Raw genomic sequence first — 18,225 nt, forward strand, 5'->3', positions numbered from 1 at the left:
CTTATGGACCTTACTCTGGCTAATTTCACTTAGGGCTCCTCTATGAACTCCCTCAGTACTTCCCAGGCTAGTCCCACTGCTCAAAATATACCAGGTTGATCCTCCTTGTGCTGTTTCAGGTTAATTCCAGTCAGTTTGTCCCAGGCTAACACCCTAAATACATCTCAGCCCTACTTAACCAAACCTTTCCCACCTTTCTGGGCTTTCCTAAGTACGTCATGTAGGAATCCTTCATTTCAAGTGAAAGAAAATCCAACTCAAATAGAATTTATACAACAAAGAGAATTTATTTGCTCACTTAAACCTTTCAAAGGTAATCTTAGGTTTAGGTGAAACTTTATCTAGGAGTTCTAGATCACGTGCTTATCTTGGAAATAATTAATCACTATGGGCAAGATGAATACAATCTGTACTATACTATCAGGATGGTCAGGTGGGTATCTAGTAGGACTAGGATCTGAGAGTTGGCTGCTGTCCAGCTTGTGACTCTAGTTGTTTGCTGACTTGCCTTTTGCCCTACCAGGTTATAGCCAGGGAGTGATCAGCAGTGTATGACAGATAGACTATAAATATTACATAAATACAGGTCCATACTGGAGTTGAGGGTGAGGGCAATTCCAGTGCATTCCAAAGGCAGTGAATTTGTGGTACTGTGTAGAAGGGATAATCATGAAATAGATGTTGGAAAGTCATTCAACCAATATCTACACTACCCATCTAATAACTTCTAGCCTAGCCTTATTTACTTTTAGGTGAATCTCATATACTTGCTGCCAGTAGGCATGGCTCCTTTATCAGATTGGAGCTTTCTTAGAAACCTTTCCCCCCAATACTTCTTTTATTACACTGCCAGGCTGATAAATTAATTTACTATAAAGCATGAAAGTCTGCAGTTAGCTTATCATGTACCCTTATTCTCTGACCTGGATGACTTGCATTTTAAATGGGGCACTCATTTAAAATGAGTGTTTTATTGTTTTAGTCCAATAAATTGAAGAACAACTGTGGAATTTGTGGAAGTGTGGCAGATTAATGGAGAATACACTTTTGGATTTCCATTCATTGTAGTCTCTTTTTGCCTTTTCTGCCTGTGGGTACGCTCTGGGTACACTCTTCCAAACTGGGAGTAGGCTTGATCTTCTCTGCCAGAAGGGATGAGGAGGCCATGTTGACACCTCACTCTCCTCTAGGTCGGTACCCGCCGTCTGTGCACTGAGTTCTTGAGTTCCAAGTCCACCTGTGTTCTCATTTGCCCCTTGAAACCTCCCTGCCCCACTCAGTCTTTGCTCTTCTGTCCCTGCTGGCAATCTGACTTCCACAGACTGACTTCCCCAGGATCCCTTATCATCTCATTTCTGTTTGGGAAAGCCTGGAAGGTGGCAGAGGAAAGGGTTTGGAACATTTTTTTCTCTCTTTCTTTCCAGTTCCAGCATCACTTCTCTGATAATACTTTTTTCCTCATAAATCCAGCTTCCACCAGGCTCTGGAAACACTGTTCCTCCAGCCTGGGAGAGTGGACGGATTTCCTGCTGTTGCTAGTCTCAGGATGCTACAGCATATCTTGTTTGATGCCTTAACTCTGCCTACTCTTCATCTAAAACATCCGCAGTGAATTCTGCGTGCTGCTGGGGCACTGATTGATACAAGCCAACATTGGAGGAAGAAGCAAGAGGTGCTTGGGCCACGCTTGTTCTTCAACAGAAACCTGGACTAGGACATTGGGGGATGGCCACTGCCTTGCTGTGCAACTTTGGATATTTCCCTACCCATTTCTGGGCCTAAGTAGCTCTATCCATCCAAGAGGGATTGCATTTGATGAACTCCCTTAATCATCCTGAAAGGATGATATGCTATGTTCTTAAATGTCACATTTATTCTATGGTTTTTGGGGGGTACAACTGGCTCTTTTCTGTCTCAGGATCTCTCTTCTGTGGGTAGAACATTATCCATAAAGTTGCCTCACAAAAAAGGACCCAAAGCATTATGGGCCTGACAAAAGTACAAGTCTGTCTAGGGTCCACGTTGAAGGAGATAGTGGAAACTTTCTTATAAGAGAGCACAGGCAAGCTGAGTCTTGATTTCATTATCTGGGAAATCGGTATAAAGAGCAAGCACCTACAATCTCCTTGTTTTCTGGGTGAATTGAGAACAGTGTGTACAAAGTCCTGGAAACATACAAGGTGCTTGTGGGAAAAGGGAGTTTTTATGCCAATGTTATGCATGATTCACTTTCTGTTTGCTCTTGCAAGGTGGGATGACCATTGCCTGTTTTTTTTTTTTTTTTTTGAGCCTACTACCTAGTTTCTCTTCAGTCAAGTTTTGGGAGAAGTCAGCTAGGTATTCTCTTCTGTTGTTCACGACTTTTGAGATTGTTGTCTCCACCCTTTGGCACTCAGCCCAATCTGGACTACTGTTGGCTGCAGGGTGTGGCTGGGGGTGGGGACTGGCTGGATGCCTGGATCCAGAATAAAAGAGAACCCAGAAGCAACTGGAGGCAGGCTGGACCTGGGTGCTGCAACTGTAATCATGGTGCCCAGCTTTCTGTCCCCGAGCTTCTCCCGACTGAGCCTATGGGTGTCTGGAGTGATCTTGGTCATCGGCTTCCTCAAGCTCCTTCGCCTGCTGCTGCGGAGACAGAAGTTGGCCAGGGCTATGGAAAGCTTCTCAGGGCCCCCCACCCACTGGCTCTTTGGGCATGCTCTTCAGGTATGTGGGGAGGGGTAGAGAAAGGAGGCAGCTCCCTTTCTTCAGAGAATCAGGCCTAATCCCCTAGGGGGCTGGGGTGGGAGACCTTCAGCTTAGGCAAGGGGAGTGATTTCTGTTCAGCTTTCCTACTGGCACTGCTTCCTCATTCATGCCTTTGAAGGTGGCTTCAGAAGGAGTGAGCACTTCACATTGGGAACATCTCAGGTTACAGACTCCTTCCATCATTGTGAGGCTCAAGGTTCGACGATGGCATAGGAAAGGAACCAAAGCCCCTGACAGTGCCCTAGAACTAGGCTGTCAGGTTTAGAGTGTCATCGTTATCCTCTTTGCTCTATGCAGCGTAAAGATTTCCATTTCTAAGGCAGAAAATGAAAGAGGCAGAGATAAGCAATGCCATGAGAGACCTCCCAGAGGGTCTAAATTTTGGTGATGGGACACAGAGGAGGCATGGCATCTTCATGGGTTTAGATCCTGGCTCATCCTCTCATTATTGCGGTGTGGTGGGGACCATCATAGTACCCACTTTTAGGAATGTCTTCTGTCATGAGCATCTAGATCAGACATTTCTAAACACAAGGTAGGGAAGTAGAATCACTGGGAGAAGCAGATTTGTGGGTTTTCCAGCACCTGGAGATTCTAATTTGTCAGATCGGGACCAGGAATCTGAGTTTTAAAACCTCCAGAAGTGATTTAATCTGCAGCCAAGTTTGGGAGCCCAGGTGTAGATGCCAGAGATTAGGGCTCAGGGACATATTTTTTCCTTTTACCTCTTAAATCCTCTTTCCTCATCTTCTATCTAGGGAATTGCCTCTCTTCTACTATTGACTCCAGAAATGAGCTTGACCTCAAGGCTTATTCTTGCCTCTAGATAATCTTTTGGAGATAGCCTAGTAACTTATGTGCATCCTGGGGACAACTAGGAAAAAATAAATGTGGGTTGGGGAGAAAACCAGACCCTGCCCAGGCTCTCATGGAAATTACTATCTAGAGGGGAAAGCAGACACCGGAGCCCTGGGTGAAGTGCCTCCCCAGTATTCCACATTAGGTCCATTCTTTTTGCTTCAGTAATTTCCCATCTTTCCCTCCAGTCTGTGACCTCTGGAGGATAGAGATCTGTTCTGATTCATCCCTGGGATCTCAAGGTTCAGCACAATGCCTGGCACAGACCAGCCATCATCAAATGAACCAATAGGGAATATTGGAAAGTAGTGAGGAGTATTTGAAGAGGGGAGAGAGAGAGTGATAGAGATGATACATGGAGGGGTCAGGAGGGCTTGGTAGAATCTTTGCCAAGTATGGAAGGAGGGTCATGAGAAGGTTGAAGTCTAACCCTCATGAAGTGAATATGAGAGACATTTAGGGAGACTTTCAATTCCCCTTCCATCCCCAATTCTACCTGCTTCCATCAGAATTAGGTTTGCTCTCATAGTGGGCTTCCCCAGGACAGAGATCTTGTCCTCTTCACAACTCTGTGCCAGAGCTGACTGTCCTCTTCTCTCCTAACCTCCCCCTCTCCTGAAACTTGGGAGTGTGAGGAAGTCTGGAAAAGAGTCCAGGCCTGGCTTCTCATCTCCAAAACAACCACCTAAAGGGCTTTTGCTTGACACTAGGAACATGGGCATGTAAAGATCAAATGGGTGGTTGCTCCTAAACACTAGAAAAGTTTCCTGGGGAACCATGGAAGGCATAGAACCACTGTGTGCCTTCAGTGCTTGGCACCTCTGATGTTGTTTGGATCCACACCTGAACCTGAGAAATAGGGAGGGTAGGGAGGGGGGAGGATTAGTTTCCCTAGTGTAAAGATGAGGAAGTTGAGATTCAGAGGGGGAAAAATATTTGCCTAAATCCATACAATAGCTCAGAAATTGAGTTAAGGCTGGGCCCTGGACTCCTGCATTTTAAATCAGGACATGATTGATCCATAAAAAGTAACTGCAAGTTTGATTCCTAGACTTGGTGCAGATGCGAGTGGGAAGGGAAGGAAGAGGATTGGTGGTTGAAGGGTGTTGGATATGGAGTTGTCCATCAGGATGGGCTTCTCCCTTTTTGGTCTCCAATCATGAGGCCCTGAGTGTCTACCTTTTATCCTACTCAATTCTTAGAATGTGTCTTGTTGGGATAGGTCAGTTCCTATTGTAGAGTGCCTCTTATTCTGCTCTGGGGCTTAAGGAAGACTTTGCACATATTAGGTGTTAATTGTGGATCTAGGGTTGGGGTTTCTGGGAGGAGCTGACAAATCAAATGTGTGCATGTGTGGAGGGGAGCATGCCTGTTTCCAGTCCAAGGGCAGGTAATCCCCTGAGTTCCCTGAGACCTTGCCCCTGGCCCTGCCCATCACTGGAATAGTCCCTGGAATAGACCCTGGATGGGTTAGTGAAGACACTGGCTCATTTTATTCAGCAAACATTGACAATGGGCCTTTGCTGTGCCCTATTGGGTAAATCACTCCCCTCTCTATGCTTCCATTTTCTTCTTGATAAAATAGAGATATCACCTTCAACTTGCTGTGTTGGAGTTAGAAGAATATCAAAAGGAATACAGTATGGAGTCTTAGCAAGCTGCTAAGATAGCAGATAGATGTCTACTGTTAAATCGTTGTAGAGGGATTTTTGATGCAAAACACCCCAAGATATTTGCTTCCTTTGTTCTCCTATTTCCTTCCAAATAAATCCAGTCTTTGGTCTTTCTTTTCCCGGACAACAAACATTTGACCAACAACTCCATGTCTGATCCTATGCTGAGATCGGAGGGTGAAGACTAAAGGACCTAGATCTGAGGGAGAGATGGATAACACAGCACATTTTTATGGATCCTAGGGCTGAGAGAAGGGACCTCTCAGCTTGGGAGTCAGAATAGTTCCCGGGAGGTGATATTGAGGTGACTCTTATAAGGTCTGGAGGCAGAAGTTCATGGAAATGCAGAAGGAAAGACAGAAGAGGCTACCTGGGTACAGGCATAGATGCTGGAAAGAGCACTGTGTGTTTAGGACGTTAATTTGATTTTTTTTTTTGTACTGGGGATTGAACCCAGAGGCTTTCAACAACTAAGCCACATTCACAGCCCTTTTAATTTTTTTATTTTGAAATAAGTTCTCACTAAGTTGCTGAGGTTAGTTTTGAACTTGTGATCCTGCCTCAGCCTACTGAATCACTGGGATTATTAATTTAATTTTTGAGTTGTAGTATGTGCCTGTGTCAGTAGCTCAGCATTTCTGGAAGGTGAGAACAAGGACATAATAGAGAGGATGAGGCAAGTGGGGGCAGAGGCAGGTCGTGTACATACTTGTGGTCAGGCCAAGAGGCTATGTTTTTTTCCCCCAAGAACAACGTTAGAGCCATTGAAGCAAGGGAATGACCGAGGTTGGACTTGTGTTTGAGAAAAATTACAAAGCTTGTGGTGCATAGATTGACAGAGACCAAACAGGAGGCCGAGAGGCCAGGGTGGAAGGCAAATAGGAGGCGAGGGGCCAGGGTGGTGGGAAAATGGTGGATAGGAAGGTCAGGTGCAGGGCAAATTGGGAGCCAGGAAGGTTAGGTGGAGATAATCTAGACAGATGCTGAGGAGGCAGTTAGTGGAATGGAGCAGAATGAGGGGTAGAATAGTCCAGGTCTGGGCACGGTGGGCAAAGGAGAGGGGTATTAAGGCCTCTGCCACAGATGTGAAGGTATCAGTGAAGTCCCCTTTACCACTAGGAAAAGGGGACAAAGATTGCCCTTGGAGCTTTATTAAATTGAGGTATCCATCCATCTCAATCACAGTGGGATTTGGCAATATTAGTTAGAGAGAAAAGGATCCGTTGAGCCACATGGATGGGATTTGGAGGACTGTAAACAGAGCAATGAATTTCTGTCAAATTCAAATATGCATGGATCTGAGGCCCAGGAAGAAGAGGCTCAGGGCTGGCAGCACATATCATTGTTAGGGTGTGGGACCCTTGGGTACTGGATTTGTAGAGTTTCATGGTGGGAGACTCCTCCCTGGAGCTGCTACATCTGGTTTTATTATCTCTGTTTTGCCAATTCCACTGTAAAATTCACTTGTAGAGCCTGCAGTGAGGAGAGCCAGATTCCACACAGGATAGCAGGGACCTTGCTGTCACTATCAACCATGGAAAGAAATCATATTTCATATTCCTAGCTAGCATTGAGATGGGTGGTGGTTCCATTCTATGGGATGGGGCTAGGTACAGATTTTGGAGGAAAACATGATATGTATAAACTTATGTGTGCACTTGTTTCAAAATGCTGGGTTTGAGGGACCTGGAGGATATCATGTAGAGACTTCCATACACCTAAGATGGGCTGGGGATATAGCTCAGTTGGTAGAGTGCCTGCCTCCAATGCCTAAGGCCCTGGGTTCAGTTTCCAGCACCACCAAACAAACAGACAAACAAAAAACCCGCCTAAGACAACAGGATATCAAGGGACCCAAGAGCTGCTTAATAGTCCCAAGGGGATGCTGCCATTGCTGCTTAGCCTGTGTGTGAATGGCTTTGCTCCCCCAAATTAAGTCACCAAGGGTTTTATTCATTCATCCAAAACATGGATCTAAGTAGTTCCAGAGAGTAGAGCAGAGATGCACGGGAAAGGCTCCAGGCGGGTGACTTTCAGTCCAGTGACTAAGAAGTCTTGTTAAGAATTTTTACAGTCCCGAATATGGTTGCATTGAAAAGCAGTAAGTTTCCTGTCGCTAAAGGTGTCTGAGGTCTCACACGTAGAGATACTCGGAGGGTGGAGGTCTGAGGCCAGGCAACTTGTGATATTTAGAGACTGAGATCAACATGACCTGTACTCAGAAGGTTGCAACTTGCTAGGGAAGAGGAAATCTCTGTTTTCTCCCCTCCGAACTGTTTTTTTTTTTTTAATGTCCTTACCATTTTGTGAACAGATTAATTTTGGTTCTCAAGAGAGAAACTGGGAGCGCTGTGGCTACAGTAGATTGGAGAAGCAGGTAGTTTTTTCTTTGGACACTGGCCAGCTAAGCTTCAGGACAACTGTCTGGTGGCCTAAGAAGTCTTATTAACAAGAAAGACAGCAGGAAGAGCCTCAGTCATGATTCTTGTTTGACTCTGACTTATGTGGGACCGTTCCCACATCAATTCCCTTTGGACTTTGGGCTGTTCCCACCTATAAAAAGAGGTCATAGTTTGACTAGGCAATATTGATGTCCTCTTCTGATCTGATTCTTGGAGCAAAACCTATTCAGACTCTTGGGGAGTAGAGCAGGGAGGGATAACTAATGCTCGCTTTTCCCAGTCCCTGCTATTGTTTATTCCTAGTAGGGTTAACAAGGAGTGCAAATTAGAGGATGAGGTGGGTGGGGCTGGGGAGCTAGGTTCAGTGAATTATCTCCATATCCTGATTTCCCCCTGCTTCCTTCCTTATGGAGAAAAACAAACTGTCCCAGAGTTACGAGTAAATGTCTTAGCTCAGGGAATCTGAGGACAAGTCTGATGCAACCTGTTGTATAACCGAGAAGAAATGGCCAGCAGCCATATGTGTCCCAGAAGGAAGACATCCCAGAACTCTTGGAGGGGCTGCAGATGCAGGTTTGGGGGAAAATGCTGGGAGCTGTCCTCACTCGACCTAGGTTCCTGGGGCAATCGGTGGCACAGGGAGTCTACGGCAAGTTGACTGTGACTTGAAGTCAGGGTCAGCATGAGGTCAGGGTCTCCTGTCTATGGCAGGGATGCTGAAGGACACAAGCATGGTTGATAAGGAGGGAAATGGGGTGCAGATGAACCAGATCAGCCATAGGCTCTTTTCAGTGCTGGGATACTATGAGTCTGGCTTTTCTGTGACTTAAGCCTTTATCTGCCACATCCAATTTGGCTTCCTGGACCTGGGAGAATGGGGAAAAAGGAAGTGGCCCTGGTGATCAGAAAGTTGATAAGGAAAACCTAGGAGGGTGGATGGAAAAATAAGAGACATGAGGAAAAGGAGTACTTCTAGGAATAAGAGCTTGAAAGGCAAACTAGAATTTTCCCTCTTAATTGTAGGTAAAGATGATTTTTATCACTTTGTGGGGTTTTATTTGATTGAATATATATTATATACGTATATATAATATATATACAAAATATTTTTATTGGCATTGTATTATATATAATAGTGGGATGACTCATTGTTATGTATTTGTACATGCACACAATTTGGTCAATTTAGGTCTCCAGTAGCTCACCTTTCCCTCACTTTGTGCTTTTTGGCAACGTGTGCTCGAGGGTGATGAGAACTCTTACAACCATCTTGGGTTGAACTCAGGATCCTGAGGGATGAAACTCTGGGGGAGAATACACCAAACTTCAGGGGGCATGGGAGGAGAGGAACCCCAGAGAAGGCACAGCTGATGGCTGGTGACCAAAATAGGCCCAATCCTCAGGATCTGTGGAGGTGGTGACTTGGATCAGACAAGGTTCCCTGGACTTAAGGCAGTGGCTGAGGGGCTGGAGGAGGCGCTGCATCCAGCTGTTGAGGAGAGAGTGTGCAGAGGAGTGGGGAGAGAGCCCCCAGCTGCGTGGGCTGCCTCCTCTCTTCTCTGCCTAGCGACCTAGGGCCTGGCTAGTGACGCTGGGTTCCTGACCTTCTATTACTATTTCAGGCTAAGCAGACAGACTTCCTGGAAAGGGTGGTATCCTGGGCCCACCAGTTCCCTTATGCCCACCAACTCTGGTTTGGACAGTTCCTTGGCTTCCTGAACATCTATGAACCTGACTATGCCAAAGCTGTGTACAGCCGTGGGGGTAAGGTACCTCAAGGAGAAGGTGGGGCTTTCTGAAAGCAGAGGGCTCAGAGCCTGGGCATCTGTCCTAAGTCTGGGAAGAGGATGGTGAAGGTCCCAACCCCATTCATCAGTGAGCCTCCTCTGGGAACCCCCATCCCTGCTTGACCGACTTCTACTTCTACTGCAGACCCTAAGGCCCCGGATGTGTACGATTTCTTTCTCCAGTGGATTGGTAAGTGAGCACCTGCCTTCCCTTCTTTTCCTTTCTCACCCTTTGTGCTGGGTGGCCAGGATCTGGTCCTGTCTGCCTCACTGAGTCATTGATCCTATCAGTTGAACAGGCCAGCCCCCAATGTGTCTGTTCTGGCTCAGCAGCTCAGTGGGAGGAGCAGGAAAGCTCTTGGCTGGCAGGGAAGTGGGGCCAGGACCTCCTTTATTGGGCCTGCCATATTGCTTCCTTTCCAGGCAGGGGTAGGGCTCTGAGATATGTGTGGGCATGACGAAAGTGGCTCTAGAGTTGCTCTATAGGACATTTTAGTAGATAGTGCTCTCTGGGGCAAGGTTCAGAGGAAAGTTATACTAGTAGGACCATGGCTGGTGTCACCAGAGACTAAGAGCTCTGGGTGACTGGAAAGCAGACCTCAATTCGGAGATGAGGCTCGGCAGGGAGGATTGGTTACCTTTGTTATCAGCATGAGGACTGTGGGTTGATGTTGAGATTAGGTGGGAGACATTGAGTGTTTTTGAACCAAGGCCATATGCTTCTCCAAAGTCTTTTTACTTACGATCAGCACCTTCCTGGAGCTGAGAAGAGCAGGGCAAGAGGAAGAAAACAGTCTCAACACTATCGACTCACAGAGAAACACAGGGAAGTCTTTTATTTTTTGCGGATTTCAGTGATTATTACTCTATTTTTAACTGTCAAAGGGAGGATAAAAAGAAAGGACAAAAGGCTTAGGAAAATGAGATGCAGTTTTGAAGATAGGAATGCATTTCCATGGCTGGGTATGTGTGTGTGGTGGGGGGCGGGGGGAAGGAGGATAGGGTTCCACCTGAGGCCACAAAACACAGACATGGCAGCTTGTCCCCTAGGTCTTGAAGCTGTGGCCACAGTCCCAGCAGCTAAGAGCCAAGGCCCAGCTGGCTTCCCTCCTGCCTGTCTGTCCCTAGGGGGCCAAATCTCCTTAGTGTGAGCTCGGTGTTCTATGAGTCCTGGTTTTGTAAGTGCTGCTGAGGGGCAGAAGCTGTGCCATCTTGCCCTGAAGAAGAAGCTTTCTCAGTCAAGAACTTCTTCTGCCTCTGTGTGCCTAGTTGGTGGGGGTACAGAGTGTAATTTAGTGGCCCACCCTAGAGGGTTTCAGGCTGGGGATGGGAAATGGGGAGTGCTTCATCCCAGGGTGCTAGGTTTGGAGCAGGATTATCTGAATTCACCAGCCTTCCATCTTTAATCTCCTCTCAGGGGAAGGCCTGCTGGTTCTTCATGGGCCCAAGTGGTTCCAGCACCGCAAGCTGCTCACACCTGGCTTCCATTATGATGTGCTGAAGCCTTACGTGGCTGTGTTTGCTGAATGCACACATGCCATGCTGGTGAGCTCCCTGTGGCAGGCTCCTGGAGCTGTGGGCTGATGGGCTAGCCCTCTGTACCCTCATTTTGCCCTGGGGGAGGGAAGGTGGTGCTCTGTAGCTGGGAGATCCCCTAAGTCCCTGAGTCTACCTTCTGCCTGCAATACCAATGCCCTGCTCTGCTGCCCTCCTGTTGCATGACACTGCTGGCTAGGTGCTAAAACCCCCAGGGTCCAGGTAGCCCTGGTTTTGTCTCCATCAGGAGGTCCAGCCCTCTTTCTTGTCAGACCAAAAGGCTCTTGGAGGCATCAATAAAAGCCTTATTGGAGCAGATTTGAGGGCTGCCTGTATTTGAGAGTATCAGGAAAGTCCTTCACATCTAAAGTGTCTCCTTTTCATTCTCTGCTCATCACAGTTCCTATCCCTGATGTGGCTACAACTTATCTCTAAGAGGGATATCAAGTCAGCTTAGGGTCTCAGGGCTGGAGAATTCCTAGAGGCTACCAGGGCTAGTCTTTTCCTTTGTAGGAAACTCCTCCAGCATTACTGCAGGCCTGATGTGCACAGGTGTGCTGCAGGTGTGCTGGGGAGCTCGCCACCTCTTGGCATACCTGTTCCCTCATTGGCTGCTCTGACTGGGAGAACGTCTCTGTACACTCTGCAAGATCTGCCTCCTGGTCCTGCATTATGGACCTGATGCCCAGAGGTTGCCAAACCCCATAATCCAGCAGCATGCAGGGCAGGGCAGGGACTGGGAGTACACATAGAGGGGAGCTTGGTGGCAGAAGGGAGGTTATGGGTCCTGAAGGGGAGAGAGGGGCATCCATCCCAGCTGACCACCACATTGTCTCCCATTTCTGGGTTCTAGGACAAATGGGAGAAAAAGGCTCTTGAGGATAAGAGCTTTGACATCTTCTGTGATGTGGGCCACATGGCACTGGATACACTCATGAAATGCACCTTTGGTAAAGGAGAGAAAGGCCTGTGCCAAAGGTCAGCAGACACTTTGGGGTTGGCCCCCTAATTCCTATCCCAGGCCAGCTCAGAGGAGAGTTGGCAGGGCTCCTGGGCCCAGATTGAAGAACAGATTGTGTCCTGTCCTATTGCCCTGTTGGGATGAGCCAGGCCTTGCTGGTGCTTGCTTTAGAGAGGAGGGTTAAGGGTAAAGGAGGGGAAGAGCAGGAGGTGCTGTGCTTGGGCCAGATGCTTGGAAGGGAGCTGCTCAGGGCTCTGCCCTCCGTGCACCCTCTGCTGTGCAGGGACAACAACTACTACTTGGCAGTTAGTGACCTCACACTACTGATGCAGCAGCGCATCGAGTCCTTCCAGTACCACAACGACTTCATTTACTGGCTCACCCCACATGGCCGCCGCTTCCTGCGGGCCTGCAAGATGGCCCATGACCATACAGGTGGGTCTTCCCTGCAGGGCCCACTCCTAGGAAACCTGGGTTCTTCCTCCCAGCTCCTCTGCATGCTTCCTATTATAGGACCTCAGTTCCCTTTTGGGCAGAGGATGGGTTCCCAGGCACAGCACAACCTGTGCTCCTGGCCCAGACCAGGTCATCAGGAAGCGGAAGGAAGTCCTGAAGGATGAGAAGGAGCAGGAGAAGATTCAGAAAAGGAAACACCTGGACTTCCTGGATATTCTCTTGGAAGCACGGGTGAGTATGTAGTTGCCCAATCCCACTGAGAGCTGGTCACAGAGGGATCTCTGCCTAGGGCCAGCTGTCCAGCAGAAGAGGCTGTTAAGTACTCCTTACCTTTTTACCTGGTAAATATAACTTGCTCCTTGTCCCATGACACATATCAACAAAGCTGCAGATACTCAGGGTGTGTCTGGCTGGGCTGTGGCATCAGAGATCTGAGAGCTTGGGTTACATGGTAGAAGCCTGAAGATATTTCCAGACTTCTAAAAGCCCCAAGAATCTTGGCATTGTAGAATCTTAGAATTTAGGCTTTATTCATTTGGTCCTTTATTTTTCTGTTCTATAAACTCACTGAGTACCTGCATGGAATCTGTTTTTGCACTAGGGTATAGAGATGGGAAAGACCTGGCCCTGCCTTCCAGGTTCTTACAGTCTAGTAGAGGGAATAGTTGGTGGATGTTGACAAAGATATCTTCACCTGCCAGGTGGCATTCTGTGTGTCAAGTGAGCAGAGTTGACAGTTGGGGTAGGGTAAGGTCACAGGTCATTTGGTCAGAGAGATCGGAGATTGCTTCTTGGAGTAGGAGGCATCCAGGCTGGGCTTGGAAGATGGGAAGTTCATACTCCCAGTCTGCAAAGCAGCTTTCACTTTCTCCTCCATATCTGCATTTGATAACTCCTGTTTCAATTTCTGTTTAATATCTACTTCAAGTGCTTTGAGCTGTCTCATTACCCCTTAACCCAGGATGAAAATGGGCTCAGGCTATCAGACACAGACATCCGGGCTGAAGTGGACACATTCATGTTTGAAGGCCATGACACCACCACCAGTGGCATCTCCTGGTTTCTCTACTGCATGGCTCTATACCCTGAGCATCAGCAGCGCTGTAGAGAGGAGGTCCGTGAGATCCTAGGGGACAAGGACTCCTTCCAGTGGTGAGTAAGGTTGAGAGTGAGCCCAGTCTGTTGTGCTCAACCCAGGGAGAGGCTGTGCCCATTCTGTCCTGTGCCATCCTGTCCTGTGCCTGGAGATGAGGTGAGGTGACTGACCTGTTTCTTCTGGTGCTATGGCTTTTGTGGGTGGCTGAGCGTGTATGTACCCTGTAGCCCACTTCTCCCAAATGGAGCCTTTTCATTGTCACATAGAGAAAGTTTTCAATAAGAGGCTGATATTTATGAATTGAATTTCTATGCTGGTAGAACATGAATACCCTTCTGGGTTCCTGGACAGAGCAGGGAGGGCTGGGAGAGAAAGAGGAGGAAGTTGCTAAGGCGGTAGGGAGAGCCAGCCTTTGTCACCTGCCTTTGGGTGGTAGTACACAGCCTCTGGACTCCTACATCTTTTCCCTCTGGTGAAGGACAAAGAACTTTTTCCCAAACTCCATCTCTTAAAAACTTCCAAATGTTCCGCCTTGTTTCTTGGCTCAATACTGAAGTCCTGAACACGGCACCTGATTGGCCCCAAACTCTTTTTGCAGTGTGATCTCTAGGAATCTCTCACAGCCTCCTCTCCCCCAACTGCCTCCTCCCCTCAGGCCTTTGTGTCCTGCCAGGCACCTCAACTTTATGGGCTCCTGAACTGCCTCTAGGACAGACAAGACACATAGCAGAGGTACATAAAGTGTCCAGTCAATGGAGGAACTTTGGGTTCACTAGAAGGGTCTGACCTATATGTAAGTCTAGGATCTGAGACCTGGAAGAATCTCTGTTATTCATTTTTATTGTTTGGATGTAGGAACCTTCCAGGGTATCCAGCCGGGTGACAGGTAGTATATGTGGGGCAAATGGGAAGAGGAGGAGAAGCCAAGTTGCTATTCTTGGGAAGTTTTTAGAGACAAATTCACATAACTGAAAAGTTAGAGAAAAACAGAGGGAGGAATAAGGTTGAGAGGCCTGGATATTGAGGACAGAGGCATCAGAAGGTGTGGGGCTCACCTTGACTTTATAAAGAGGATTTCAGTTGGGCAACAATGTGAACATACCCTGAGGCAGGTAGTTCAAACATTCTGCTTTCCCTTCATCCTGTTTAGAACTTGAAGCAACTTAGAGGACACATATTCAATAAAACAATACAACAAATGAAAAATCGGGACAAGAGGGAAAATAACTTGGGAGTTTGGGGCTCTCTGTAATAAGATATTTCACAGTAGTTATAGTTGGACCTCACATTTGAGTCTGGGCTTCCTGGTGACCAAGTGTGCGTGTGTAGTGTGCGAGTGTGTGTGTGTGTGTGTGTGTGTGTATGTGTGTATATTTATCAGTTTATCATTCTGTACCCCTTGAACAATTCATGAATATAGGTTGGTTAATTAAATCAACATACACTCCTGTCCTTTCTGTTTCAAGTCTGCAGGGGAAACTAGCAGAACCTACAGAATTGTCCCTTGTGGGGCTTTGATGGGGTCCTGAGATACGTACATAGATCTGTCCTTGTCTTTGATGGCTGGATGCATACATTTCTAGGGTATTGTGCCTTCCTCTCCTAGCAGCAAAGATGAGGAGGGGATGGGAGATAGTGGAGCCAGATTGCTGGGGCTGAGTGGCCACACTGTGTCTGATCTGGCTGGGCACTTGGAGCTTTTGTGCCCCCTCTGACTCTTGGATGGATGATGGTGGTGAGGTGGGAAGCTGGGGCTGGGGTCTATTTTCTTCCAGGATTCTACTACCCCCCATTCCCAAGTGTCCTCTGTTGCTGGCAGGGATGATCTGGGCAAGATGACCTACCTGACTATGTGCATCAAGGAGAGCTTCCGTCTCTACCCACCTGTGCCCCAGGTGTACCGCCAGCTTAGCAAGCCTGTCAACTTTGTGGATGGTCGCTCACTGCCTGCAGGTGGGATGGGGTGGGTTTGTGGGAGTAGAATCAGAGTCCTCTGGATCCTCTTCTGAAACCTCCTAGATTATTGGTCAAATCTTTGCACCAAAGGGAAAGAGCTCAGGCTTTGCATTCAGAGCCCTGGGTCAAACCAGCTTCACAACATATTAATTAATTCCTCCACCTCTAAGCTTCCATTTCTTCTTATGTAAAATAGGGGTGAGGAGAATAGCTACTTTTCAAGTTGTTGTCAGGATTTAAGAGACAATGTTCATCAGGGCTCTCCAATACCACCGTGCATACCCAGGTTGAGTTCTAGACAACTTCAGGGGGCAAGATTCACTATAGATAGACTATGATGTTGTGCAGTGTACAACATACACAGCAATACATGATGTAAAGAGTGTGCAGACCTCCACCCAACCCAACACATAGGACATACCAGTGATTGGTAGCTGTTACTATTAATAACATAATCTTATGAATAATAAACTTACTGAGAGTTCATTGAAAGCAGCAAGGATATTAAGACCCTGTCTGTCCTACTTTATGGTAGGGTGGGTTCATTTCTCCTTTATTTCTTTCCACAATGTCTGTGTCAGGACCATGCCCAGTGCTGGGTCTATAGAAACCAGTCATGATGATGATCAAGCTACTTTGATGAGTGTGAACATAAGTTGTCTGTCACTGGCAGTGGATAGTAGAGGATTTAGCCTTTATATGGAGGGGACCTAGCTGCTCCAGGAACACCTTGTCACCAGGCCTCTGTTCCACCTACAGGCAGCCTGATCTCTCTGCACATCTATGCCCTCCATAGGAACAGCGCAGTGTGGCCTGACCCTGAGGTACTCCATCTCTGGGCCTGGAGTCAGACTGGGTGGGGGAGGGTATGGGGCTTATACTATGCCAGGACCTGGTGGATATTTAAACAAAGCATGATCCCTTAGGTTTTTGATCCCCTGCGCTTTTCCCCTGAAAATATGTCTGGACGCCACCCCTTCGCCTTCATGCCCTTCTCAGCTGGGCCCAGGTAGGAAGAAACCCAGCATCTTCAGGCTCTCAAGGCTGTGGAGGGGGGTGCAGGACATCATGGGGGAGGCATCATTATGGAGTGCTTCATGATGAGGGGGACCATGCTGGGTCTGTGGGTACCGTCATGCAGGGTAAACTCCAGGGAACTTTCTTACTATTGTATTCCTGTCCTAGGGAAGCGGGTGGGATGGGTGAGTCATCCAGGAGAGACCTCAAACCAGAATCCCCAGTGTAAAGCTACTCAGCCTGGGCTCCTCATCATTCTCCCAAGATCTGTTTCTTAAGTCCAAATCAATAAATCCACCAGCCAGTTTCACAACCAAAAATAGTTATCGATTTCTGTTGGCTACTAAGAGTCCTGAATTTCACCAATCTCAACACTCCAGGGAGCAACATCTCTTTGTGCTGTTCACTGTAGGAATTGCATCGGACAGCAGTTTGCCATGAATGAGATGAAGGTGGTCACGGCCCTCTGTTTGCACCGCTTTGAGTTCTCTCTGGATCCCTCGCGGGTGCCCATCAAGATGCCCCAGCTGATCTTGCGCTCCAAGAATGGTATCCATCTCCACCTGAAGTCTCTGGGCCGTGGGCCTGGGAAGTAGCTCTATAGAGAACCAGGAACCAGATAACCCTGGCAGTGGGCTCTCCCCGGACACTGCCTTCTGGGTTGGATGTGGAGTGGTTGAGGCTCTCTGGCTTCTGGAGGCTTGTAATTTGGAAGGGGAATAGGCACTAACATAGACAGCTTCCTAGAGGAGAGTGCCACATCAACATGTATGTATAAATGCTTGTTATGCATGTATTCTAGAGCTGATTCAGTCATTCAACAAACACTTAGTGAGCACCTACTTGCTTAGAGAAAATTTATGTCCCATAATTGACAATTGTTCTAAAATGTAACAAAACATACATTCCAGCCTCAGTGACTGCATTGGAAGCTCTGCCTCTGGATTCATGATGGAGGGACGGCTCAGGGCATTGTCCCTTCATTGAGATGTGTTTCTTTTTTTAACCGTGTGTGTGTGTGTGTGTGTGTGTGTGTGTGTGTGTGGTTTGGAATATAACAGACATAACAGAAATTCACATAAACAAAAACTGAAAAAAATTATGGATAATTCTAAAGCACACCCCCCCTCCCCTGCACCCCATGAACACTGAGGAATTGGAAGATGGTTTCTCCAGGGTGTCTCTGTCCCTCCTGAGATGGATCGCTGTGGCATCCCTGCCATTCTCAGCAGTGATATCTCACAGTGCTCTAGGCATTCAGGGTTAGGCTGGGGAAGGTGGCAAAGTGGCATTAGAGGGGGACTTGCTGGGAGAAAGAAAGTCCTTCTTGAATCAGGTGTTGAGTTATGGGTGAGGTATGAAGCTGCAAAGGGCTTTTGGGGAGGGCCTCAAACTGGGAACCACATGATGACCCCTGGGTGGCACCCAAGCTTAACTCAATTTGCTTCCCTTATCTCTGGATATTTAGCCCTCAGACAGTTACCTGGTGTCAGCAGGGTTGATGACCCTCCTGATGGGAGGAGTCTGTGATCCCATTTCAATATTAAGGGGAGGAACCTGTGATGCTTATCTAGAAGGAACTAGCTGGGGCCTCCTAACTCAGGCATATGTTGACCAAGACTCCATTACTAGTACTGCCAATCTCCCTGACAGTATGTGTCTGTGAAAGATTGACCTGAGAGCTCTGGCGCCGGAGGGGAGGGGAGGCTACCTCCGGGAGGGCAGAGGGAGGCTG

General features: G+C 47.6%; 1 protein-coding gene across 3 annotated transcripts; it reads left to right on the top strand.

Moving 5' to 3' along the window:
- The first annotated feature begins 2,457 nt into the window (after nt 1–2,457).
- Cyp4b1 (cytochrome P450 family 4 subfamily B member 1) lies at nt 2,458–17,400 on the top strand. 3 transcript variants are annotated; one of them, XM_027937220.2, is made up of 12 exons: nt 2,458–2,706; nt 9,304–9,445; nt 9,614–9,658; nt 10,886–11,013; nt 11,858–11,982; nt 12,249–12,400; nt 12,546–12,652; nt 13,383–13,573; nt 15,337–15,470; nt 16,233–16,297; nt 16,400–16,482; nt 16,903–17,400. In XM_027937220.2, the coding sequence occupies exons 1-12, from the start codon at nt 2,527–2,529 to the stop codon at nt 17,084–17,086; spliced, it is 1,536 nt and encodes a 511-aa protein (XP_027793021.1). In that variant the 5' UTR covers nt 2,458–2,526; the 3' UTR covers nt 17,087–17,400. The 3 variants fall into 3 exon arrangements, with proteins under 3 accessions (XP_027793021.1, XP_071473907.1, XP_071473908.1); XM_071617806.1 differs by lacking the exon at nt 2,458–2,706 and adding an exon at nt 4,505–8,254; XM_071617807.1 differs by lacking the exons at nt 2,458–2,706; nt 10,886–11,013 and having other exon boundaries at nt 9,426–9,445.
- Nucleotides 17,401–18,225: the final 825 nt, after the last annotated feature.

The sequence above is a fragment of the Marmota flaviventris genome, chromosome 10 (assembly GCF_047511675.1).
Source record: "Marmota flaviventris isolate mMarFla1 chromosome 10, mMarFla1.hap1, whole genome shotgun sequence".
NCBI lineage: Eukaryota > Metazoa > Chordata > Mammalia > Rodentia > Sciuridae > Marmota > Marmota flaviventris.